Genomic DNA, 27,763 nt, shown 5'->3' on the forward strand with positions numbered 1-27,763 from the left:
GATGAAGAAATGCTTTGGTGGAAAAAGAAGCAATGAACAAATAATGATTAAATTTCACTGAAGATATATATATATATGTCTGTAAAAATCTGTCTGTAAAAAATTTACAATTTGAGCATATTTTAATATCTTGTTATTAACAAATAACTATATTAATTATTGAAGTGGCAACGCCATATTTGTAAGATGTAACCGTTGCTCAACAACTGAAGAAATTGTTTAAAAATTATGATTCTGAAGTTTGACCAGCTAATAGATGGATGAAAATTTTACCACTTAAGATTTGTATACAAATTATCTATCTCCATAAACTAAAAATAAAATTTATGTTTTACTAAGAAGATTATCTGTTTTGTCAATTACTGCAAAATACATTACAGTGTTGTACAAACAAACAGTAGGATATCTCGGATACAAATAAGTTTCAATAAGAAGTAATGTTTCTCCTGATTGAAAATAATATCTCACACCTACAATACCTCTGTCCTCTTCCACCAAACCACACGAGAAGACTTCCGACTCACCGCATATTTAGTATTTAGAGTGCCGCCATACCGTACCGACACTATACATTTACAAACATCGATGCTTTCTCCGTGATTCGAACCCGGGCCCTTCGGCACGGTAGCCAGCGACGCTAACCACTATATCGGTTGGTTACCAGAGCCTCATAGTAAACGAGATCTTGACGGATATTCCAAATGCAGAAATAGTCTGTTTTGCAAACGACATTTTAGTAATGGTATACGAGTCTTCATTAGAGAAATTAGAGGAGAAATTTAAGTTGGTTAATACACTATTCAATGATTGGATCAAGAAACAAAGAATAGAACTTAACGTGGGTAAAACCAATGCTTTATTTTTTCCAAGAGGTGGAGTAAATGTTAGACCACCTAAATTAAGATTCATTAATAGAAACATCAAATTTAAAGATGAAATCTATTTGGGCGTAATTCTTGATAAAAAGTTGAACTTTATCACCCATTTTAAAAATATTCAAAGAACCATTGAGGGGATTCTGACTTTTTACATAAATACTTTCTCCCCTGGAATTTCAGTAAGGAAAAGTACGACTCTGAAAGAGATATATATCTTAATGTGATTCTATTGAAAATTACAAATGGAATTGGAGCATGGGGTCCCCCAGCAGGCGAGCTGGTAAGATTAAGAATGAAATTGGACTCTATGCAGAGAAGCTGGCTTTTGGCTATCACTAGAGCAGTCCGTACAGTCTCGATGGAGGTTCTTTGTATACTTGCCGGTGTGCTCCCTCTCTCAATTTATTATAAATTTTTACTGAGGAGCAAACTTGTTGAATGTATTATGCATATGATCTAAATGTTTATGCTGATTTTATGGAATGTATCAATAATGATGACAAAAACCCAAATGAGCTTTTTGGAATTTGCTTTGATAATAATGTTACGAACTTTAATGAGATCTCAAATTATACTGATGGCTGTGGATTCGAGGGGGGGCGTTGGTGCTGCATATGTGGTATATTTGTATGGCCCGGAAATAGACAGTAAAAAATTCAGAATGGAGGAAATGAATTCCGTTTATCAGGCTGAAATGATAGCTATTAGAGAAGCCATGAAGTGGATTGATTGTAACTTTATTAGACATTATATCCATCTGTATTCTGATGCTCAGTTCTTACGGCGCTCTCCCGTCCAGAGCCAAAGAATCATGTTTTAAAAGATATAAAAGATTTTTATTGTAAACTGAATAAGGAGCACTGTATTCAGTTTCACTGGATTAAAGCTTATGCTGGTCATCAAGATAATGAGAGGGCGGATACACAGGCAAAAGAGGCAGCCCTGGGGGATGGCAATTTATATAATAAAGTCAAGCCAGGGAGAAGAAAGATAATTACTAGAGTTAAAAATCATTGTGTTAAAATATGGAACGATTCTTGGAACTCCTCAGAAAGAAGATCGTATCTACTGAAAAATATAAGAATATCTAATAAAATGAGAATTACGATATTAACCAGCTGATCACTAATCAAGGGAGATTTTCTGAATATCTGAATCGATTCCACCTCCAGGGCAATAAGAACTGCCTCAATTGTAATATGATAGGTAACGCAGAACACTTCGTCGAGAGTTGTTTGTTAACAAGGAGTGTGAGGGCAAAATACAAAATTGTAAAATGAGAATGTAAAGTATGATACTCTGAAAAATTTTTCAAAGGATATTATGAGTGTAATAAACAATAATAAGGATTTAATTGGAATATTAGATTCGTAATTGGGGAGCACATGTCTTAGATTTTGGTGTTTTCAATGAGCATGTATGATTATGTGGCGTTTTACCTTGTAGATTATTAACGTTGTAGATATTATTATTTTCTTATGTTAATTATGGTGTGAGTTAAATTAAAAAGATTTTAAAAGGCTTGCAGCCATTTATACTGGTATTTTTGATTTTGTTATGTTTTCGTTTTATTAATTCTTTTGTTACTCGGGACTCGGGCTTGGATTCTCGGAGCTGTGTTTAAGAGTAGAATTTAGAACTTCTGGCTTTATTGAAATGTTAGGTTATTGAAATAATTTGTAGCACGGCCGGCTCGCTGGCTTCCTCGTTTGTGTGTTGGAGGGGTCTGTTCCTCTTTTGCCATAAGGCCAATTTCATCGGCCAGGGAGTGTGGGGGTTGCGCCCGTGATTATTACCGGTTGTTTGCTGCATGTTAAAATGCTAATTCAAGCCTTCATGCCTTCGCTACGACAGTAAGAGTCAATAACTAACTTTTCCGTCTGGCTGGCAAAATAAGTAACAAACATTTGAATATACAAGTCTCTGAAAATTCGCAGATATTACTTAAGCTATATTTTGTTTAAATCCGTATTTTTTATTTAAGGAGCCATGTGAAAGTAATTAAAATTGTGTTAAATGGAGTTATCTATGAAAAGTCTATCATAAACTACTTTTTTTTTTAAATAATAAGACAAACTAGCACGCTTGAAAATTGCTTTTTTTCATTAAAGTGAAGAAAAGTTTCTAAATCACAACATCTGGGTAAAATAATTGAACACAAAATGTACAGAATGTAATAAATGAATAACTTTCAGGACTTCGCACTATACATAATATAAATATTCTAAAAAATGTGAGATAGTGCACGTAAATACAACAATGAAAACAGAGTAATGTGACTAGAATGCCAGAAACATTTTGGAATTAACATTAAATACATAAATTTAAACATTAAAAAAATGGTTTCTTTTTATATTTTATCCTTAGATTGCACGCTGCTTAATTATAATCACAACACTTTTACATGACGAAATTAAGAACTGCTTTTAAAATGCAGAATCCATTTCTTACATAGGACACAACATTTATTATCGAGTAAGAAATTTATGACAGCATGCATTTGATGATGTGATAAATAAATTCCAAATGAATTTCCTGCTAATATTTTTTATTCAATACCACATCTGTAGCTTGATATCCTTTTTTCCATTTAGTCTGGTGATAGGACTTGAGGATGTGTGATTATTTAGGCAACAGGGAATGGAACGAAAATTGTATATCCTGAAAGAAAAAAGTACCATTTTTAGCTGTTAACACTCTCCTAAATACTTTATGTCAACTGTATCAATCTCAAATCTAAACTGTTGTAACTGTAGTGCGTTGCCTTCAGCATTACAAAAATTACAAGCGGTACAAAAATCGCTTCAGCGCATTACTTCAACTCTGGAAAAAATATTAATGTTATAATATGGTAGTAGTGTACCTCCCATTTTCATTGCAATTGACCGCATAAAGCATGTATATATATTATTTGCTGATACCCGGTCAATGAGTCCAGGTTTTTTTTTCTTATATGTTGGTAAACTATGCATAGTTTGCTTTAAAAATGCTTGATTTATGTTATTATTATGGTCCGGTTAAGGTTTTTATGACTTTAGTTAATCTGCCCGTAATAGTTGTAGAATTATCAACAATTTAAAAGTAGCACTAAGCCTAACGAGGCTGCTATTTGCTTACATTTGAAACTTTTAGTAGAATAATGAATAAAATCCAGTTTGTGCACCAACTTTAGAGTCTTTTTAAGTTAAAAGTTAAATAAATATTTGTGCACTGAAAATTTTCTTTTTCTACCCTATGGCCAAATTGCTTGTTTTGGCGCAGAAAAATTTTAATTATAAAAATTGTCTTTTAAACTGTATTTGGTGTTTTAGGTTTTCTGTATTGTACGATTTTTAATGAAGACTGAGTTTTTATTCATTTTTACCTTGTCACGAAGTGAGAACTGAATTGAATGAATTAGAAATACATCTGTAATGAAATCAGAGGAAAATAAGTTTAAATGAAATGCAGGAAAAATGTGCGTAGTTTAATAGGTCGTACAAGGAAGTCATTCATATCCACGTCATATATTTTTATAATAATGTATTACATTTTTATTTCTACGAATTCGGGCTTATTTAATCAACTTCTTATTAACACTTTAATCTCAAATACAGCATTTTATTCTAATGCATCTAAGTGAAATGTTTTATTTTAATAATTGATAAATTGGCTTCAGACAGTACTGCTGTACATCATAATAAACAACTGTATATTCGATAATGTTACTAATACATCCTCGCATTGTCCATTTAAAGAATATTTGACAATTTGCGCTGTTTACCAAATAGATCCTTGTTTCGATTATACGAGAAAGCATCATAATATAAAATTAATATTTTAAATAAAAAATATCAACAAGTAACTTTTCAGCATATATCATAATATTTACAACTAGCCTTCTCTTCTTCCGTCCTTTTCCCTTATTTACGCAATCTTTAGTTAAAAATTAGTTTCTGTATTTACTTTCTGCTACCAATTTTTATTCAGATTTACCCAAAAAAAGGAAAGTACTAAAACATCGAGCTGTGTTGCTACAACATTTGATTTCGAAGACAGTAAGCTCGAAAAACAAATAAAAGTCTCATAAAATGACTTAAACTTTAAAATCTGATAATTCCTTTGTTTGTTTGATTTTTAATGTCTGACGATTCGTTGTGTTGAAGTTAATCACACACATTAATATGCGCAAGAAAAGCTTCAACACAAATATTATTTGGATGTATTGAAATGCGAAAAGAATTGAAGTAAACATTGTTTGTGCATTTTGATTTGCTGAGCACAGGAAAGGATGAATAATTACCTGTCTGGTCTAGAATGCCGCTAAGAAAGAGGGACAGACCAGATCCAACGATGAAAAGTCAGAAGGAATATCGAAACTGAAGGTAATTGAATTCTCGTAGTCTCCACTGGACACTAAACGGACAGCAGTATTACCACAAGCTATTGTGATTGGTGGCTCTCCTAGAAATATTAAATCGTAGATTGAATTTGAAGTTTATCGAGAAGTTTTTTTAACAATCATAAATAGCCCCGATCATTATTTTAAATATAAATCAAAATAGTCGAAAAAAATGAAAAAAAAAATTAAAATACATAATTTCATGAATAAAAGTTATATGACTGATATTCTAGTCTAGAGAAAATAAAACTTCTGTAACTTATCGTAGCATTCTTGACGAAAAGATAGCATAAGTGTAAAATTTATAAATAATGTTCAAATAAATATTTTATAACAATTAAAATTGCTACAGAATACAATTATTATAGCATGCATCAAATAAAAGTAACAATTTTTAAATTTTACAAATTTTTAGGCTGCTACTAAAAATAGAAATTATTGTTGCTGTTAAAAATTTCACTTGTCTGACAAAGATCAGCAGAAGCCCATGGCATTCAACGTAGCGACAAACATCGAGGTAGTCTTGGCAAAGTGACAAAGGAGCCTTGAGCACCATATATGTGTCAGAGCTAACTCAGTTTCGTCCCCAGTTTTTAGAGAGAGCACCCCGAGGGGGAGAGTCTGAGGGTCTCCCATCTCTCTTCCTCACCATTCACCTTTGGATAGAACTTTCACTTTGTCGCATATTTAGAATGCTCCCATACAGCACACATATTATACATTTATAAACATCCATGCCTTCTCCGGGATTCGAACCCGGGCCCTTCGGTACGGCAGTCAGCTTCTCTAACCACTGTCCCGGTTGGGCGGCAAAAATAAAAATACTAAGTTTAAAATAGAACATATCAAATCATTTTAGTATTTATATTTTATCTTTATTATATTAACAATGTCCTAGGTTGCAAGTAGTATTGCAATTTGTAGCTCTCAAAGCGTTTTAGAAAGTTATTTTCGATAAATTTAATGAGCGTAGTATATCAAAGAAATTCCTTTCATTGCACATATCTATTTATTTATTCACATATTTTCATATTAAGTAACGACTGGAACATGTAATTTAATGTAATTTAATGGATAGAGCAATATTTAGTACGTTTTTCCAGAACTTTCATATGCTTCTAAAAGTGGGACAAGTAACATACTACTGGAAGAACTGTGTGAGATCGCAGTTTCAATACAAATCTTTATTACGCACGACTAAGATTAAAATGGTGTACTTAGTGTCTACAACTGATAGAAGCCGCTGAATATGTCAAACACTGCCAACCATGAGCATAGCAGTCCTTCAGAAACCATATTCCTAATAATTATTCAGTTTAGCTACGTTACCATTTTCGTATGCGTTCTTTTGGTTGCATTGGAAGTTCCAATCATTTTTATGGATAAATCGTGGAAATTGTTTCCTTAAATTCAGTTTCAAAATATGCTCTTGTGCAATCTGCCAGCAATGGAATGAATTACGGTGAAATCTCTGCTAGAATACAGAATTCTGAAAAAAAAAAAAAAAAAAAAAAAAAAAAAAGTCATTAATGGAAAAATTGTTTTGATTGGTTTGGTATGGTTGATTATGACAAAGCACAGAAAGGCTATCTGCCTAAAGGGAGAATTGCTTTCATGGAGGACATCCTAGGGAAAACTGGCTGGTGTACATTTTACATATGCATCTAACAAACGTGAGCATGTATCTATGTCTTACATGTTGAAGGTTTTAATCAGTGATTTTGCTTTAAAGTTTTTAAAACTGTTTTAAATGCAATTTTAAATGCACTGGACAATCAAAAGCTTAAAATTCATCATATGATCTGAATTGTGGTTTCAAAATATGTGATTTTTTACATCTTATGTGCATCAGATGAAAATACGAAAGATCTTTTCAATCAGAGGGAATTTTAAGCTTGCCCAGAACATTGTAAATCTGATAACCACATATACCGAAATTAGATTTACGCTTTTCTTTCAGAAAGAGTCAGAAATGAATTAGAGTTTAAAAAAATAATAAAATGTATAAAAGTATTATATAAGTATGTAGAGTTGCGCGCCTCCAACAATGCACGCAACAAAGTGGTGACTGCTGAAACTGGAAATTAGACGGAGTCTTGAGAAGGGTTTAAGTACCTCTTTATTCAACTTTAGAAAGTACAAATGCGTGCTCTTCACGCTCACAAACTACGCCGACCCGGCGGTAAAATAAAAATAAGAAACTAAAAGAGATACTAACAAGTCACTAACTACGAGGCTCTCTAAACGTAACTAACCTCACCGCGTTTTACAATACCGCTGATACTTCAGCAAACTCTGAATATTACGTTGAAAGATTAACAATTTGCCTAGGCAAGCACACAGGCCGAAACGCTTGGTTCTTCAATTTCTGACTAACTACCTCCGCGCTCGTGAAGTGAGAAAAGCACACTTCGAACTCGTTTCCTTTCTATTTAACTCAGAATACTTCCGCTGATAATTTGAAACCTTGCGCGTTCTACTAAAATTTACATACTCTGGCATTGGCAGTTCCAGGGAAATTTAGTAATACTATTCAGTTTTCTGTAATCGATAGCAAACCTCCAAGCCCTTTTATCCGAAGGAGGAAACTCGTTCTTTTTCCTACATAGTACGACTGGACTCGCGTACTCACTATTTATGGGCGTTATTATTTTGTTCTTTAACATTTCCTGAATATGTTCTTCTATAATTAGGTCTTTCTGTTTATCATAGCGATAAGGTTTAGTCCTACAGGGTTTGACGGCAGTTAACTGTATCTCATGCGTAACTATTTGACAACTACCAGGCCGGTCTGAAAACAAGTTTGAAAAAGTACTCACCACTTGCTGGATGGCTTGACTTTCATGGTCATTCAAATGGCTAAGGTCAACCTGCGGTTGTTCCACAGGTTCCACCAACCTCTGGTCCATCTCCAGCACAATAGAACTGTTCTGAAAATTCAATTTGACCCTCGCGACCCTTAAAAACTCCATACCTAAAATAAGAGGATTTTGCAGATGTTTTACTACAAAAATTAATACTTTAAGGCTTTCCTCTTTTACCTGTATGTTTAATGATAACTTCCCGATGCAGTGACAGGTTTTTCCTTGCGCCGCTATAAATTCTGTGTTTTTGTTTTTAAATAATCGTAACCTATAAAAATTCTTTTTGAAGAATGTCTCACTCATAAAATTACCTTCTGCTCCTGTATCGATGAGGGCTTCTACTGGTACATCGCCAACCAGGACTTGTATAATTGGTAGATGTGAGTTCTTTACGATGACCGTATTTAAGTGTCTTTTTGAGGGTTTTTTTAAAATTTCCGGGGTCTGGACCCTCGCTTTCACAGGCCCCTCTACTCGTTTAAAGCTTTCCTTTCAACTTCTGCCTTCTGGGTACGCGGACGTTTGTTTTCGAATTTCCTTTTTGGGCCTTGACCTTCGAGGTTCGATGAGTTAGCTTGATAGCTCTTTCCCCCATAAGAGCGGTTTGCATTTCTGGTCTGCTCATTTGAAGATTGCCTTCGGGTACTTTGAGAATACGATGCCCCTCTAGCTTTTTCCGCTATTCTGCGATTTTGAAACTTCACCGCCAATTCGAAGAGCTCCTGCAATGTGCTTGGGTTTCTAATTTCGAAGTAGTCTTGAATAGCAGGTAGCAATCTTGGTAAGATTATTTAAATAATCTCCGCGTCGGGTTTCTTCCCATACAGCATATCCGTCAGCTTAATTTTTCGCAGAATAAAGTCCGTCAACTCTTCTATATCCCGTTGATAGAAACTATATAGTTCGGCTTCTAGCCTTGCTCGATCTATAGCTCGATCTATAGCTGTACAAATGCGTGCTCTTGACGCTCACAAACTACGCCGACCCGGCGGTAAAATAAAAATAAGTAACTAAAAGAGATACTAACAAATCACTAACTACGAGGCTCTCTAAACATATTTAACCTCACCGCGTTTTACAATACCGCTGGTACTTCAGCAAACTCTGAATATTACGTTGAAAGATTAACAATTTGCCAATTTGCCTAGGCAAGCACACAGGCCGAAACGCGTGGTTCTTCAATTTCTGACTAACTACCTCCGCGCTCGTGAAGTGAGAAAAGCACACTTCGAACTCATTTCCTTTCTATTTAACTCAGAATACTTCCGCTGATAATTTGAATCCTTGCGCGTTCTACTAAAATTTACATACTCTGGCATTGGCAATTCCAGGGGAAAGTAAGGCTTGACAGGAAAGATAGTTTAAACTTAAAATAAATGTTAGTTAAAATAAATATAAACCCTACAAGTAAATCAAGGATGATGATTTGAAATGTAAGGAGAGCACGTGGTTATGTCGCATAACGGCACATATAAATGAATATTTCTCCCAAAATTATTATTTAAGCTTTAATTTTTAGATTTAGGTTGTTATGCATGTTAAAACCAATGCCCGACTCTGACACATGTGACAAAGGAATGCGTATAAATGGTAACTTCAAAATAAATGTATTGACTTAAGAAATATAATTAACCTTACTTGGCATGGATTTCAGTCCGCAAAAATCCACTGCTACGTTCATCAGGTTTGGGTCAAGACCATCTCCTCCGCGAATTTCAACGAAATCATGAAAACCTCTTTTTCGGCACTAAGCAATGGAATAACAAAAAAACTTTATTAGTAATAAGTTATGAATAATAGATTGACAGATTCCATCAGAATAAATATACATAACTACAATTAATAAAATTTCTCTTTCAAAATACTCCTTTTAAAAAATATTAATTTATATATGTATAATATATATATATATATTAGAGAATACCAAAAGTGATTCAAAAGCACTACATCTAAAATAAATAAAGAAGTAAACAAAAATCAATTAAATTCCATCCCCTTTTTTGTATTCTATTCTGAAGAGCAAATACAGCATTTTTTGCAGTGCGCAGTAAAGCTTATTAATGCGCAAAGAGGTGCTGCTTGTTTAAAAAGCTGTTTCTCACAGCAGCTTCGCGTTAAAAAAAATATGATTTAATGTTTCCTCATTTCATAGTATAAACAAACAAACAAGTAACGCACTTTACAGGATTTCTATTTTATTATTAGAAAAAGGGGAATTTATAAGGTATTTTCCCCTCTTTCCAGCGTGCCTTCGTGTTGTAACGGTTAGCACACTCGACGCGTATTCGAGAGGTCCAGGTTCGAGTCCCAGCAAAGGCGTTGCTCATTTTTAGCGTCTCCTGCTTCAAAATAACCTAATAGATTCCACAAATGAAGGCTAACTGTTGGTACCAAAAATCACAAACTGGACTACATCTCGTGTGAGAAATATTAAACTTGTGGGAAAAAAATTAGATATTAATCATTCTTTAATTAGGTGCTGTAACAAATGAATATCGTTGATGACGCTCTCTACCGACGATATGGAGAAAATACTTAGTTCGCACCCTAACGATATGGTCCCTACATAATATTATAGAGACATTCTTCTGTGAGCTATGAAGTAGCTGATATTAAAGATCCAATGGAAAGTATCACATGTCTGCCCTCCGACCATTTAAAGAAATATCCAATAAAACCGAGCCAGGTCTATCCGCTTAAGAAAAGAGGAAGACCAAGAATGAACATTTCTAAGGATGCTTCGAAAAAGAATTAGCCACACAATTCTTCCTCTGGCTACTCACCGAGACGTCTTCGTAGTCGGGCGGGGGAGACTGTCATAAATGAATATCGTCTGCGACGCTCTCTACCGACGATATGGAGAAAATACTTAGCTCAACGCACGCAAACTGCAGAAGTGAGAAGTTATTGTTTGAACTCACGCTTTAAACTTTAAAACTATTTCATGTAATTCCATATTCAGTTTTATCGTTTTCTTGTATGTTGTTGTTAGGTGTTAATAAAACGTCATTTATAATTATCTCCTAATTAATTGATTAATTGATTTTCTACGGATATAATGTAATACAAAATATTCTAAGTTTACTTAAATATTCAGGAAATTTCGCAGCTTCTATTTTTAATAGCTTTTTGTATTTTCATTATTTATGTTCCTAAGCTAAATTTATTGAAATACTAAACAAATTTCTGTTCCCAAAGACCGATCCTTTTTCAGTCATAAATATGAACAGTCCCAAAATATGTAAGGACATGCAGCATCTTTCAACATCAGTCGTTTACTTTGAATTGATAAATTCGTCCAATCTTTATCGATGAAAATATCTCCACGAAAATGTTTTTCACAAACTGCACTTCTTTTGGTTGGAATGAAATTCACTGGAGGAATTTTTTGACATGATAATTATTTTGTAACAATTCATTTCAAGCTTTCCTAATACTTTCCTTTATGCCTATTTCGTCATATACTCACTCAGCCCAGAGGATGTTTTAGATTTAAAGACAAGCTGCATAGTTTGAATTGAGAGTAAGAATAGCAACCAGCCTAACTTGGAGACCTGGCTTTGCCGCCGCCGCTACCTGTTTTTTTGAAGGAAAGCCGCTGATTCAAGAGAATGCAGACATTTAATACGTTGGCAAATATACATTAGTTGAGCTTTCATTGGCTGACCAAGCGGATGTGCTTTGCATCAAATCACTGTTGTACCCAGTTAACATATAGTAAGATTCAAGTTCTATAGTCCAAGAGGTTTAAAATGTATGTTGATTATTATTTTTAAATTACTCACGAGCGGTGAGAAAATAAAATTTACTTTTATTCTGCTGTGCACTGTGTCCATATCCAGATAAAGGCTGTAAATCACCGATCTACAGAGTTAACTTCTAAGGGTGAGCAGTGAGAAGAAATAAATAATTAGGTAATTTGGCAATCTTAGCTAAAACCTTTTTTGCGTCACCTTTTGAAATTTGTAAATACTAACGAGATCCTTTATGCCAATATAATTAAATTTACACAAGTGTGCAGCAACAATGAGGCGCTGCTACCGTATACAGATAAAATTAACAATGAGCAAGAATTCCTGTACACTGCTTGGTTAGCTGTAAAAATAATCAAATGGAAAAACAATAGATGGAAAAGATAATTCATCCTTGAGTTGCTTGGCAAGTGACCCTGTCTTCCCAAGAAGGACGGGGATTATTTGAGATATAGATCATTTGAATTCTTAGCATATAAACTTCAGCCCCGTCACTGTTTGAGACCGTTTTGGTTTTATGAAGAATTCTTGGGAGACGTAACTAAGTCTTCTATGCCTCATCCATGATTTCTTCGGAATTCGAACATGGGTCCAAAGTTATGGCATCTGACTCTTCTACAAATTGGCCCAGGTTCTAATATTGTAGAAGCAATGGATGTTTGTTAGCGTATAGTGTCTGTGCGGCATAGGAATCATATAAAATACTAACAAGCTGAAAGTCCTCTCGAGTGGCTTATGGTGGGGGAAGAGCAATGGACTCGGGCCGTTCCTCGGGGTTACTCTTTATAAACATAGAGGTGGTGATGTGAAAATATACCTGTAAGACCGATTATGAAATTCTCACTTGCAACCTATTTTTGTAATAGTACTGCCATTTCAACAAGGTGGCTATTTCAAAATGGAATATTACCATCTTCTTCAGCTGTAACTGAAGAAGGCGATAGTGTTCAATCCTGAAAGCACTTGTGTTAAGGTAAAATTAACGTAAGTGATGTTGTTTTATCCATACTTATTGTTTGTTCATGTGTCCTATAAATTATGGATCCGATGATAATTCTGTAACGTTGCAAGTTTCGTGTAAGGCAGATTTACCAGTTTATAGCGTTGCTCCAGTGCTTCTTTTCCAGGAAATATAAAAGCAGTGAACAAAACTGAACGTTCGGTTTTTATTCTTTTAAGCAAATCCTTTTGTACCTTGTTATAGTGTTGCCGCCTCATCCACGGGGCTAATATAGATGTTCTATTAAACAATCGTACCCCCCCAAATGCCTACATGCTGCTTTATCTTATGTGGTCTTCTACTATGGTGAAATCTTAATATTTTGGAAACTTCTGGGGGGGCAGTTATGTTAACTGTAATCATAATATGCATTCTTTTCTTGTTTTCGTACAGTAGAGGGTCTATTAACCTGACTTATTCTGAGATAGTTCTAACGGATTCCTCACTTTCCTTCTTCGAAGCCCCCTTAATTAGTCTAGTTATTGACCTACTGTGTATTGTCTAAACACGAAATGGGTAAAGAAAATGATTTCTTAGGTCTATTAATTGGCAAAAAAAAAAAAAAAAAAAAAAAAAAAAAAAAAAAATTCTTAGTAATAAAAACATAAACAAATATTTATAAGTTCTAATCAATAATTTGAAGCTTCTGAATAATTCACTGCATATGCAAGTGAAATACTATTTTAATTTTCATAATTTGAAAAGAAAAGTTAAAAAGAAATTTTTTAATGCTTAACAGCACAAATTGCAACGCATTTTTGCCGCCCTAATTTTTATAAATTAACTAGGAAGATGCAATACTTAAATTTCACTTAATGTTTTTACTTTGAGATTTCAGAAGCAGGGATATTTTTAAACGAAACGAAATTAAAATTAAAAAATTCAAATTTCTTAAACAAACGTTGTTACTATTACTAGTTATTTTAATTATCGGGATATAGTTTGGCTAAAACACCAGGAGTTTCTCCAACAGGAGATGCGGCAACAGAAATCATAGAAACAATGTGTTCTTTACTGAAATTGAGTAATTTATTTTAGCTGAGGCTCCGTAGTGAGATAGCACAATCGTCCCGATCAAGTGATGAAATTACCCCACTTGTATTGAACTGAAAATTGTACAACCAAGTATATCCACATTGAAATAGGGTGGCGCTCCTTTGCGCTTGAAACCACATATGTGGAACATGCTGGAACAACTACTTGTACCTCAGATAATGAAAGAGAGGGTATTTTTTATTTTCAGAAGTACCGATAATTTAAAATAATTAATTTCAACATCTCAGCTAATTTGAGATGAGCAGAAACATGTCTGACAATGCCAGATAAGGCAGTAGTATCATTGTGGGACTCTACGACATCTTGAAATGTTTTTTAAGTCTGACACTGATAAAACTGTAAAATTTGAATACTTTATATATTTGCTTAATTATACTTTTTCAACTCAGTCAGTGTAATTTAAGTCTATTTCTTAATTTACACTTAAATTACACATTGTTTAAGATACATTAAAAGACTTTAAAAGAGAAATCTTTAGAAAAATGTCTTCATTAAACATTTCCTCATTTGAATTTGGTTACTGTTGCCTTTTTGTCCTAAAAGTAGAAAATGTTTATAGTGTTATGTATAATGACACACTAGACTGCGTCTTTCAAAATTAATCCGTTTCATGCTTACTTATGTAATCCTCCTGCAATGCAACAGCCCTTAGCCAAGCATAGATTAAAATTTCAATAAAGCTACATCAATATAAATATCGCTGCCATTAAATGCGCAGTTACTTTCTCCACTTTGCTGCTGTTTAGACGTTTTGCTTGCCTCTGTTGTCTATTGCCCATTATCTAAATATGCGGACTGTAAAACACCGTGGATTGCCCATCGCACTCATAATAATGCATACACTTGATTCTGCTTTTCAAAGCTTTATTCATCAATAAATATTAAAATTAGGTGAAGTAACTAAGTTCATATCTGTTAGTTTTTCTTCTCCGTTATTCATCTATGAAGTCCTTCGAGCTTTCTTAAGTTAATACTGTAAAATTCAAAACTTTGAATTACAGCTGAAAATGAGGCAAGCGAATAATCGCTTAGTTTAGTAGCAGAGAGCAGAAGTCAAGAAGGGTTAAGTACCCTTTATTATTCAAAATAAGGCTGTAAACTTTGAGTGGAGGCTTTGTTCCTTCTTGGAGTTTACAGCAAAGCCTCCACTTTGGCTTGAACTCAGGAATGCTGAGAAATAAAACTTAACTAAACTAAAAAGATATAGCCGAAACTATCAAGATTCTACTAGAGTTGGTCCCTTAGCGCTAACTAACGGCTAAAAATAGCTTAGAGAGAGAGTATCCTAAAAGACGAATGCGCGCTGCTCATAATCTCTGGCTCTCACAAAGTCAGTAGAACTTCAAATTTAAATACTTGTTCTTCCTTCATTTGCATTTAACCGCGCTTCTAAAAACACGTTCTGGCCGAAGTTGTAAGCTGAAATTAAGAAGCGATAAAAAAGTGGCTTAAACTAAACATTAACTGTTAAACACTTAGGATAAAACTTACAATACAATAAGTGATCATTCTGCATATGCAGTAAAGAATCTCAGGTTATTTATAGAATTTATTACATATATATAATTTTAAAATGGAAAGTAAATGTGAAAATACAAAAGCAACTTTTTTCTATCATTTTGTGCTTTAATGTATTAAAAAATCAGAAGGCAACATTTTGAAGAAGCGGCGGTGAAAGCCTAATATCAGAGGAAAATTACAAATATATAGAAAATTCAAGGGAAATTTTCCACAACTGACACTATTTTTCTAGATTTCATTACTTAAATGATCCATTTATTGATTTTTCATTTGTTCAGTAACGCAATTCAATAAGAGTTTAGATTTTTATTCGAAATATGCTCTGATAATGCTTTCCATAATCGGTGATAATAATTACTTAATCAATCATCGCCCTGCATATCAGGTGCTTTAATGGTAAATGAGCGATCATTTTCTGTTTACATCGATCGAAAACATTTCGGTTAAAACCGCAGGTGCATTTAATAGTTTTTGTTTGCTTTTGGATCCCTCATAGAATACTAATAAAACTTAACGCTTCTAGTCTAATATCAGAGCCATGATTAAAGTTGGACGTTTAAAGGATATTCTTTTCCTCTGCAAGAATGCTCTGTTTTGTAATTTTCTCTAAGCTCAACTAAATATTACAAGATATTGCATCTATTAAATTTCGGCTGATTTTCAATACAGTAACAGAAACTGTAAACACTAATTTCAAATAAGGAATCAAGTAAATTATATCATATGCTAGCTTTCAATAAAATCTAAGTACTTGTCATTTAATTTAGTGCTCTGCTATTTCAAAATCAAAAGTCAGTTAGAAAGCTGAAAAGAAGTTGTTGAAAATTAAAGAAAAATTGTTAAAAAATAATGAATTCTTAAGTGAGGTTTTTTACTTTTAAAGTATTAAAAGAAATCGCTCAAAAATTCTTTCGAAGGGTTAATGAATTAATATAAAGAACACACTGTCTCCGTAAAGCTTAAATTCTGTCTTGGACAATGAAATGAGTTAAATTATTTTATAAAACAGGATGTAATTAAATTATTTAAATTTGTAATTAATAATTGACTTAAATTTTGGAAAACTCATTTTAAAAAAAATTTACATTAATTAGAAGAAGTATTTACAAATTAAGCGTACAGTAGTTACATAAAGTGTACTATGATAAAACAAAGGCCAAGATCGCTATGAATAAAGAAAATTTAACTCAAAGTTCCCTGTTTCTATAATATTTTGAGGGTTGCCAAGGAAAGCTAAGTAAGTATATTCGTTATAATATAAGGCCTTCTTCGACTAATAGGTTTCTTTTACATTAAAATATTTAATTGATTTTCTTCGGAAGTGTACAAGAATATAAATTGAAAATTATTCCTATAATCTCCCACCTATAATAAAAATGAAAGAGCAAGATTTTACTTGTTTCTTCCAAATTATAGAGAATAAAACCCTGTTAGAATTCCATGAGATTTCATAGAATTACTGGCAGTTTACGCGAAGCGCTAATCTGTTTAAATATGGTAAAGTATTTTTAAGAAATTTCAAAGGTGACTAAACACATTTTGGTGAGAAACTTCAAAAAACTACTCAATAATTGTACGCATAGTTACAAATAAAAAACGTTCCAACGAAATTACCACGCTCTTTAAAAGATGACACTTAAAAAGTCGTAATGGTCCTCGATCAACTTGCTCGTGGTAAAAATACAATTAATTTTTTTTAATACAATTAATTCCATTTTGCTTGCACTTACGCATATACCGTTCAACAACAAAATTACAAAAGTTTTAAAAGAAGCATAGCAGTATGACTTTTAGAATTGCCGATGCAGTTGTTGGCATATATATATATATATTTTTTACAGTCTTTTCTCAATTCATCATATCCATATTCAGTGTTCTTAGTAAGATAGCTTTACAAAACTTTTCGCTACCTTTTTATTATTAACGTTTCATGTGTTTACTTTATTCATCAAATGTCATGCTTTTTGTTTCACCTGCTTAACGTAAACTTTTAAATGAAAACTATCATGCAAATGAAGATCTTATGCAGTTAAAATCAGATGTGATTTAATCGATGTATTTAATATGACAAACAGCACTTCTGTCTGTATATTGTGTAGTTCAGTCTTGTAAAGACCAAACTTTACAAATTTCAAGACATAGGTTCTTCAGAGACGACCTCGAGCAACTTGTAGTACCTTTTCTGAATTCCATTTTTCCTTATTTTATTTCATATGGAAGTAATCGTTAGGGAATTTTCTCGTATGTTTTTCTTTAATCGTCCAACTAATCATTGCCGATTCCAGTCTTTGCTCCACTGAACAGATCGGAAAAGATTCATCCAAATAAAGTTTACTTCGAAATTTCAATGCAAATTATAAGTTTCTGGCATTTTTTAATACATGTTCTAAGTTTCGAGCGTTGTAGTTGCAATATTTTGAATTGGCAACCGGAAATCTATGGCTCGTAATGCCTGAAAACCTTTCGAAGATTAATTATTCACTTCCCTTGGTGAATTAGATTTTCTTGAAAGTTTTCTCATTCATAAAGATTTATCTTGCTTATTTAGAGACTCTAACTCCAATCCAGTCCTTCTTAACGCTTTAAAAATTCCATTAACTTAATTTTTTTAACTTAATTTCTTTACGCTTTTCCCGACAGATGGAGCTACCTTCTCATTCGCTTTACTGCTGTAGGGCATAAATACGACCGTTGAGCCCTCTGCAGATTTCTTTGCTCCTGAGGAAGAGGGACCTGTATCTATTTGCCCTCGAAATAGATTAAGTTTTTGATGCCAAAAACAAGGTTGTTACTTTGCTAATTTAATGCTATGTATTTTATAATGCACCACAAAACACTATGGACAGAGGTTTCAGTTTTCGGTAACATAACATACCGTAGAAAACTACATATCATCTAATTTGGCACTTTGGCTGGGTAGAAGTAATTTCGTTTCGTTTCAATTCATCAGTTTTCTTTCTTTTCCAGTGACTTTTTTCCCACTTCTGTGAGTTCGTTTAATCTAAAATGTATCTTTTGAAATAGTTTTTAGCAACAGCTCATACTTACTTCTGGCGGAAAGCCGGAATTAAAAGTGGATGTACTACTACTAGGTTAAAATTTGGCAAATGTGGTACAAATTTCGTAAATTAAAAATTTTAAAAATTCATTTAAAAATTTATATAATTTTCTTCATACATATAAATGTGAATAAAACTGTGAACCAGTCTCAAATAATCCCTTTTCCTGAAATGTTACACAATTTCGTTTAAGTGTTTTTAAAAGGAAGAATCATTTGCGGACAGATAAGTCTGAAGCAAATTCTGTAAATGTCCATTTACAGCACTAGAACTAGATAAATGAAAATCTTATGTATTAGTAAAATGTATTAAAGCTCGTAACATTTTGAAATGTATACAGCTCAAGATAATTTTATATATTTTTATATTTTTTAACTAGTAATAGATTAAATGTGCGAGAAAAGTATTTTCTCTCAACGCAGCCAGTATTTTTTAACTCAGTATTTTTTAATCTCAGTACTTTTTAACTGAACATCTTTTCCTATTAAATTAGGGATCTAACATATTAGGCATTCCTTTGTCAATTCGCTTGAAATTAAACATCAGCTACGTTATCGAGAGCTTAGACTTTATAGAAGTATCATAAACTAATATCAAACTCTTGGACTAAAACAGACGTTAAGCGAATTACCTGCCTGTCTAAAATAAACTACAAAGCCTTGAAAAGGTTTCAAACAAACCTTTTTGTTTAGCGAAACATACAGCATAAGCGAACTTCTCTTAATCACAGGATCATCCAACAGTTTTTACTAAACTTAAAGTAGCAGTCAAATTCAAAATGTAAAATGTAAACTAGAACTCAAAGACTGCACAATTAAATTTACATCTAAGATAGCTCAGGACTTCTCACTGGAGTAACAATATAAATGACGGCAGCTACAGCGCAAAGCCGATTAATATCAATCTTATCAGAATTGGCAAAACTAAGAAAAGTGGTGTCGAGAGGCAGAAACATACTCTGTCTTACAATCCAAAACTCTTAGCTTAAATATTCTCTAACTCATTTAAATTTCTAGTGAGCAAACGGGAAGGGGAAGTTAAAGTAAATGGTGAAATTATTAACGGGAAATTATAACGGCTTAATTTAAATAATAATTCTTACAACGTTACTAGTAAGCATTGCCTCGAATTTCTTAAGATTTTAATGAGCCATAATTCTTATTTAAAGCAATTAATATTTTCTACAAAATAAACTAAAATTAAAATTTTTACGAAATTGTAGATGCACTGAAATTAGGAAACATTATGACCTCTGTTAAAAGGGTTATTATAAACGATTTTCTTATTAAATATTTGATTAAAAATGCAAAGATGAAGCCCATTCGTTTCCAGTATTTAGATAAAGGATGTCAAACTTAATTTAAGTCTAAAATTCTACATGTGAGTAATCAAATACTTCAAAAGATATTTTTATTCTTTATAATTCGTACAGTTTCGAAATGAAAATGATACAGCCGTGTTTTTATAGATCCTAATATAAAAATTTAATCAAAACGGATCTTAGCCTAATCACGTATAGATCACTAGGCGTAGCTGTTCAGTTCCAGCTGTGATTATCATATAGCAACCGCCTTCTTGAAACTTAATTAATTAACTCAAGTTTCTTCGTCATAGTTATAATCTAGATTAAAAACAAAACCAAAAAGAAATGTTTAATCTCAGTTAATAACAGTTTTCTCGATGATCGTTTAATGCCTCTTGGTGGTTCCTGAGAAAACAGATTATGAGCAAAACATAATTTAGCTCTTAAACCCATTTTAAAAGTTGATGTTTTATTTTTTTGTGCAGATATATCAGAATGATGTAAATATAAAAGTAAGTGACTTATCAACGATGTGATTCTGTTAATTTTTTATTTACAAAATCGATAAACACAAATTCTGCAAATCCTATTGTAATTATCTTATTTATTTATTTATTTTTGATAAATAGCACTGATGTTTCCCGCAGTATCCTTGCAACTTTCACCACATGTTGCTGTTGAAGCAACATAAAAAGATTTTTACATTCTGTCTGATGCAATACTGCCAAAAATTACATCATGGGATTCCATTGTGCAAAGCTGATTTACTGATATTGTTTTCTTGATAGAAAATTTAACATGATTTTAAATGTATTTAATGAGTGGATTATCGTGAAGTAGATGTTCTGCTACTATTAATGGGTAAAATATATAGAAAACATCTTCGTTGTGAATGTAGTAAATCAATGATTTTAAATAACTGGAAAGTTAGATTTAATGATAAATGATTAACGGATAAATGGATACATTGGTTTCTGAACAGGAAGATCTTGATAAAATTTGGAAATGATCATTTAGACTTAATTATTCATTTTTTGCTAGTTTGGGGATAGGAAAACCACCTACAGCAAGCAGCAGAATTTTTATCTAGGAGGATTCAGTATATTACATCAATAAAAAAAAATCAGAGAATTTATTAAGGCTTAAAGTAACGGTTTATGAAATAGACTACCAATGTGTAATTCACGCGAATTAGAAACGGCTTTTCGTTTTCCGAAGCATCCTATGGCAGACAGTCAGGAAAAATAATCAAAAGTAAAACAAGAAAACATAACATAATAAATAACAAAATAAGTAATAAAGGATGTAACTCAATTTTAATTAATTTAGTTAATAACAGTCAGTTATACACTGACTACCAATAAGTATTTGGACACCTGTGATAGAAAAGAAAAACTAACTTTATTCAAAATCAATAGTTGGTAGAGCCTCCGCGAGAGGTAATTACAGCGTGGACCCTTCGGGGCATACTTTCCACAAGTCTTTGTATGACAGCTAGTGGTATTTTCTTCCACTCGGCTTGGAGAAGACATAAAGTTCCTTCACCGATTTTGCACGGGTAGTGCACCCCTGAATTCGGCGATGCAACTCGTCTCAGAGGTTCTCGATAGGCTTCAGGTCTGGACTCTGGGCAGGCCAGTCCATTCGATGAACTCCATTAGCACCATACCAAGCCTTGGTTAACGTCGAAACATGACAACTGGCATTATCGTCCTGAAAGAAACAGGGGTCCAAACTGTAAAACTGCCACAACGTAGGAGGCACATTGTCATCCAAGATAGTGCAGTAGGTATCGGAGTTGAGCTTACCATGAATGGGGACCAAGGGTCCCAGCCCATACCAGGAGAAACACCGCCATACCATAATTGCACCTCCGCCGAACTTGATTGTTGGCACATTGCATTTTGGCAGGAGACTTTCTCCAGGTAGACGCCAGACCCAGACCCTGCCATCCGAACGGTAAAGGGTGAACCTTGATTCGTCACTCCAAAGAACCCGTTTCCACTGATCTACGGTCAAATTTCGATTTGCTCTGCACCACATTAACCGAGCAGCGCGGTTGGACTTTGTGATCAAAGGCTTATGGGCAGCAGCACGACCATGAACACCAAGCAGATGTGCTTCCTTACGGATGCTATTCAGTGAAACAATACTCCCGGATGCCTGTTGAAACTCCTCGCAGATGAGGGCCATCGGTTGGGAGCGATTCTTCCGAATTTCTCTTCACAGAACTCGTTGGTCTCTATCTCCCAGTTTCGTTGGTCTGCCGACTCTGGGCACATTCCGACAATCACTGGCTAGATATGTCCCTCAATGATCGACCACATTTGTGATATCCGATAATTATACCTTTCTCGAAATCAGAGAGCTCCGAACTGCGAGGAAACTTGCATGCGACTAAAGCCGATGCTGTTTCCTACACGATATATACCGGCGGAGGCCGTGGCGTACCTTGGGACCGCAGATATCTTCATTTGCTTAGGTGTCCAAATACTTATTGGTAGTCAGTGTATAGCAATATAAAATATCTGACCTCGTCTTATATTCCGGTTTCGGCTGGAATTACAATTGTACACATACACACACACACGCAAAAACAAATAAACAAACAAAAAAAAAAAAAAAAAAACTAGATGTAGCGGAGTCAGGCTATGGCTGAAATTATAGTACTATATGCTATTTCAAGTAAAGCTAGAAATAAAAAGCATTCTGTTTTTTTTAGTAAACCAATTAAAAAATCGGTTAAAGCGTCACTAATAAAAAAATGGAATGTTAAAAATATTATAAAAGAAAATTTTAACGGAGAAATTAGGTGCTTAAAAAAAAGGCAAATTTATAATATTTTCTAATCTTGGTTCTTTCCCGATATAATGACAGCTGTTAAGTAGAAATCGGGACAAGGAAAAAATAATTCTCCGAATCTAAATTAATCCTAAAGGTCTGTACGGAAATTCCTCTTTCCGAAATGTCCACAGAAACTTTTTAACGTGGGAAGTTACTATTAGCGTTGTACATGTTTGTTTAAACCATTAATCTTAGTGTACCGCTGTGTTAGGCCCTTTCTAATTAGGCAGGGCATCTAGGAATATAAACAATAGCTCCTATTCCTTATCTTATTGTCAAAATCGTGGGTATCTGAAATTGTCGCGATGATCAGAGTGATCATCTCTAGAATTTTCGGGAATAACAGCTCTATAATAATACAAAAATACAGTAATAAATACAAAAACACGGTAATTCAAATATACAGTAAAATACATTAATAAATTTATTGCGCTTCCTGGAGAATAAGATATAGACTTGTGGAAGCTTTTTAACCTTAAACGTCTCATCATACAAGGTTGATACTGAAACAAAATGTTATCAGATGCTAGGGAGAAGCATGTCATACAAAAATACAGAACGTGTACAATTTGCTCAGGAAACCAGGAATAGGAACCTATGCACATGTTGATAAAAAAAAAAGTATTGAGTAGCCACAGTCCCGAAGCCATTGTTGGATACGTCATTAAAAGATAACCTCGCGTTATACTTAGGAAAAGTAAGAAAAACTCTTAACCTACCTCGTAGTTGACTATGTTGAAGACTATGTGGCGACATTTAGTTATAGTCCCTGTATAATATTATATAATTTATCCCTATATGTAGCTGTACCTGTACCCGGTCCTTATGTGTAACTTTAACCGTATATACCTTCCGGTAATATTGAAAAATGAAAATGTTTCGGCGACCGGTGAAAAACAATATAGGACCGGAGACAGAAAGAACTGACTTAGGCGTACTGAAAGATCTTCACGCGAGCTTCGTCCTTTAGATGGGCATTGTGTTGCGTTGTGTTGCATTGTGTTGCGTTGTGTATACTGAGAAAAGCTGTACGAGTACTTGTGTGGAAAATTTCAGAATTGTAAAGTGTTTCTTTTGGGAAAACAGATATTATCAAGCTGTCATCTGTTCTATGTGCATTCAATCAATTATAAACCCATACGCACGCGACAGTAGTATTATTCAATGAAATAAGCTTCGATAAACGTGATCAGGGAAAGGTTCGTAATCTTCATCATGCAATACCTTCTATGCTACCATCAAAAAACTTTTATCCTCACATGCCTATATGTATGATAAAATTCTAAATGTTTACTGCACATTTTCCCAAATAAAACATTTGATTTTATTTTTAAAGAACACTCCACAACAAGAGTGCTGAGATTATTTTTTAAAACTCCGCAACTACTTTTAACAAATCTCCGTAACTTGAAATATATGTCCAAAATTATTATTAAAGAAACCAAGTAAATAGTTGCTTTTTTGATGCAATATAAATATAATATACTATTCATAAACATTCATCTGTCTACTTCGTGAACTACTATATTATCCAAGCTTAGTGTGCTTATAGAGGTTCTTTTCTCAATGTAAAGTTTCTTAGAATGAAATATTTCCATAAAGGCACTTAAAATATGCAAACGTTTCAAACCAACTTTGAGGTAAGTGATTTCCACTGGTTAGAATCCAGGCGTATATTTAATACTAGGATGCGAAGTGCATTTGAAATTAATATCATCTTATATCGTACTGAAGGTAAAAGGTGAATTTTCGCTATATCAATATTTTTTCATAGTACAACTTTTGTATGATGAGCAAATGTATTTTTGGAATATCGAATATCAAAGAAGGAAATAGCATTTTGAAAAATCTTACAGTAAAAAGGTTCAAGAATAATTTTGCAATGTTATATGAATAAGAATGCACGAATTTAAAATTGTAACATTGAGAAAGGAATTTCAACTCGCGATTTCTTGCGAAAATTCTCTCAATGAAACAGCATTTGGAAAATTTGTAAGAACCTTTCTCCTAATCCCCACGTCAAATATCCATTTTAGCTTTAGTAAATCTATATTAAACAGCTCTTTCAATACTCCTTGTATATGTCTTGAATGAAATGTAACATATTTACATGGTATTTGTTGACACAAGGATCTGTACTAAATAAAATCTCGTTATTTTTATATACTAATATTTACTAAACTTCAGTGTCTTTCCACCCACTGTCAGCAAGGAGATTTTGTATTTCTCAATCATATAATTTCTTTATAACACATGATAGCCTCGTCACCTGTTGCTTCCGTTTCGAAACCAGAATGTAATGATTTGAATTTCTGATTAGCTAATTGAAATAGTATTGGCTAATTTCTATTGTCAGTGACTCATAACGAGAGTTTTGTAAAATGGACTTCTTTTTCACGGTATCATTATATTTATAGATTTTACTTTCCTTAATTTCATAGAACGAGTGCATGTTTTAGTGGTAATATTTCTTAAATTGCAAGAAATAATCTTAAGGAATGTCTTACTACATAAAAAAACTCGAATTCCGTACATGAATCTGTTGGTATGCAGTGTTGAACAGACGTCAATAGAGCGATAGAAGATGTAATCTAGGTGCGCCATAGAAGAAGTTAACTGAGTGACTCGCTTCTTCCTTCTTCCTTCTCACTCCTTCATATAAGGACCCCCCAGTGTTAAAACTCTCTTAGTAATTCATGAACACCCTTTTGATATATATTATAAATATAAAATTCTAATAAATCTTATTCGATTATTATTATGTCAAAAATAAATGTGTTCGTTTACAATTTTCGTGTAAAACCTCATTTTATGGATTATGGATTAGCTATGATGACGCTGGGCATTACCGATTAGACAATGTAAGAAATTATTCTATTCCTTACTTTTGTAATTTATTTTTAGAAATATTTACAACAGAGTCTGTGGTATGCAGGTCTTTCTTTGATTCCTGAATTGTAAAAAATCAAAACATGGTACTAAATTATCTGCTGAAAGCAGAAAATAATATAGCATTTAACATAACCAGAAAATATAACAAACCAAAATGTTATGCAATTAGTATATACCGAAGATACATGAAAGCGCAACATAGCATTAACGCTGTTGCTTAATACTGTATTGCTGTCATTTCCCAGGAACTCGTGGCATAACTTCGTATAAAGTACCTGCGTGACATTTTCAGTCTCCTAATGGATTCATTTCTATAGCTATTATTGTCTGGTGGAAGTGTCGAACACATAAGCTTTTAGGCACTCCTGTGTCTGCTGTATTCTTTCGAAACTTTTTTCTTCGTTTGGTAACATTTACCGGCTTGTATTCGACATCCAGGATATTTTTTGTTACAGACCTTTTTAAGGAATATTTGAAACTTCACATTTTTACTCATACCAACATTAACATATTTAAAAATGCAATTCAGCGGAAGGTTGCGAATATTTGGATATCTGCTGACGGTTCTAGAAAATTCAACATCGCGTTAAAGCAAATGTAAAAATTATTTCGCTTCTAAGGTACAATAATTTTCTGAAACAAGAGATCGGAAAATTTAACTGCACATCAGACGTTTCCATTTAATATTTTAAAATACAATTTATATACATTAGTGATTTGTTTGCAATACAAGATGCAATGTTCAACTCAGTGTAAATTGAGAAGCAAGTAGGTTGAAGCTTGCGTTTCATAAAACAGCAGAAATTTCAACTTTATAGAAAGAGGACAATATTATGATTTATAGTATCTAATTTATGCAATTAGTACCTTTGAGAGAAGTCCAGTTTCGAAGTCAAGCGTTTGCTTAGGCCATCCACTCTGGACACCGACAGAGGCCGCTAAAACCTTTACGCTGAGTGGAAAAATGACAGAAATACTGCAGTTTGATTTCCTGTTGTAATTCCTCAACGTATATGTCCCCTGTGGTTCTTGGAGTACTGCATTACAAGCTGAAAATAAGCAATAACATTTATTATATTTAAATAACTATCTGGAAAATAATGAAACTACAAAGTGTTTCACTATTTTTCAGTTTGAGCAGTTTTATAAAAAAAGTAAAAAATCTGTCAAAGTTCATATTTGTTTCTTTATTTATCTCCTCATATGCTTCACTTTAATATTGAAAAATGACATCCGGCATATGTCCTCCTCCAGTTTCACGGCAGGCACTTAATCTGTTGAAGTTCCCCACGTTTCGTTCGCAAAAGTCTTTGCTAATTTTGCTAACGATCTGTTGATTTTGCCCCATATTTTGGAAAATATTTGTGGATTTGTTCACTTTCGTCATTACACAAGCCGGTAAAAAGAACTCGCAACCCTGTGAACACAAGATCTCGCAGGTGATTTCTCGTCGACACCACGAAGTAGGATTGTAAGGATCCTAAGTTTTACTAACGTTTATTTTATTTTAAATCTTTACTATCACTTCTTATTTTCTACTTCCGGCCAGAATTAAACGCTTTAACTTATTTATGCAAATTGTCTTGCTAACGCCAAGTACTTAAGTTGTGGCTTTTTGCCAAGCAAGAGAGAGGAAGGAGTTATTGGAAGCAAGCCGCATTCCATTGTAGTTTTACGAGTTTTCACTCTGTTGCTGGTTGCCGTCAAGGCCAGAGGTTTAGCCCTCTCGATAATTGCAGACGTATTGTAGTTTTAGCAGTTCGGCGTACTACATACGTACCTTTCTTTAAATTAAGGCAAATCTTAGTGCTAGGCATTTGTATACTAATTCAAAGTTAGTTTTAGTTAGAGTTTTAGTTAGTAGTTTTTATATTCTTACGTTCAGACCACAAGTGGTTGGTCTCTGTATTCCAAAGTTTCGGAAATTCCTGTAAAGTATAGAAAATAAAGGGTTTCGTATGCCCTTCCTGCTTGTATTGTCTACTTCACAATTTCTTGAACATAGCTTGAGTAAGCTCCCAGTTCCGAGTCAGGACCATTCATGTTCCCAAAGCAAATCAAGAGGAATACAAGTCCTGATAGTGGCGCCCGAAGAAGAATAACCATGGCCGAGTTTCAAGAAGAACCTGAGGTGCCTGCAGCAGCGGCTCAGAATCCAGAAATGCCAGCTGCCGCCCTGGAAGGATTTGGTTACATCGTCCAGACCAGGCGCG

The 27,763-nt window shown here is 33.6% G+C and overlaps 1 protein-coding gene across 1 annotated transcript in view; it reads right to left on the minus strand.

Annotated features, from left to right (window-relative positions):
* Positions 1–3,409: 3,409 nt before the first annotated feature.
* The window catches only part of LOC118184848 (corticotropin-releasing hormone-binding protein-like), a 189,327-nt gene continuing 164,973 nt past the window's right edge, over positions 3,410–27,763 (minus strand). Inside the window, exons 5-8 of the mRNA XM_085825994.1 lie at positions 26,418–26,599; positions 9,762–9,870; positions 5,161–5,321; positions 3,410–3,539 (exon numbers count right to left, since the gene is read on the minus strand). Of these exons, the coding sequence (XP_085682120.1) occupies positions 5,170–5,321; positions 9,762–9,870; positions 26,418–26,599 (443 nt within the window). The 3' untranslated portion in view covers positions 3,410–3,539; positions 5,161–5,169. The remainder of the gene's footprint in view (positions 3,540–5,160; positions 5,322–9,761; positions 9,871–26,417; positions 26,600–27,763) is intronic.

This window comes from Stegodyphus dumicola, chromosome 1 (genome assembly GCF_044657685.1).
Source record: "Stegodyphus dumicola isolate Sdum_Otavi_A_Nest chromosome 1, ASM4465768v1".
Lineage (NCBI taxonomy): Eukaryota > Metazoa > Arthropoda > Arachnida > Araneae > Eresidae > Stegodyphus > Stegodyphus dumicola.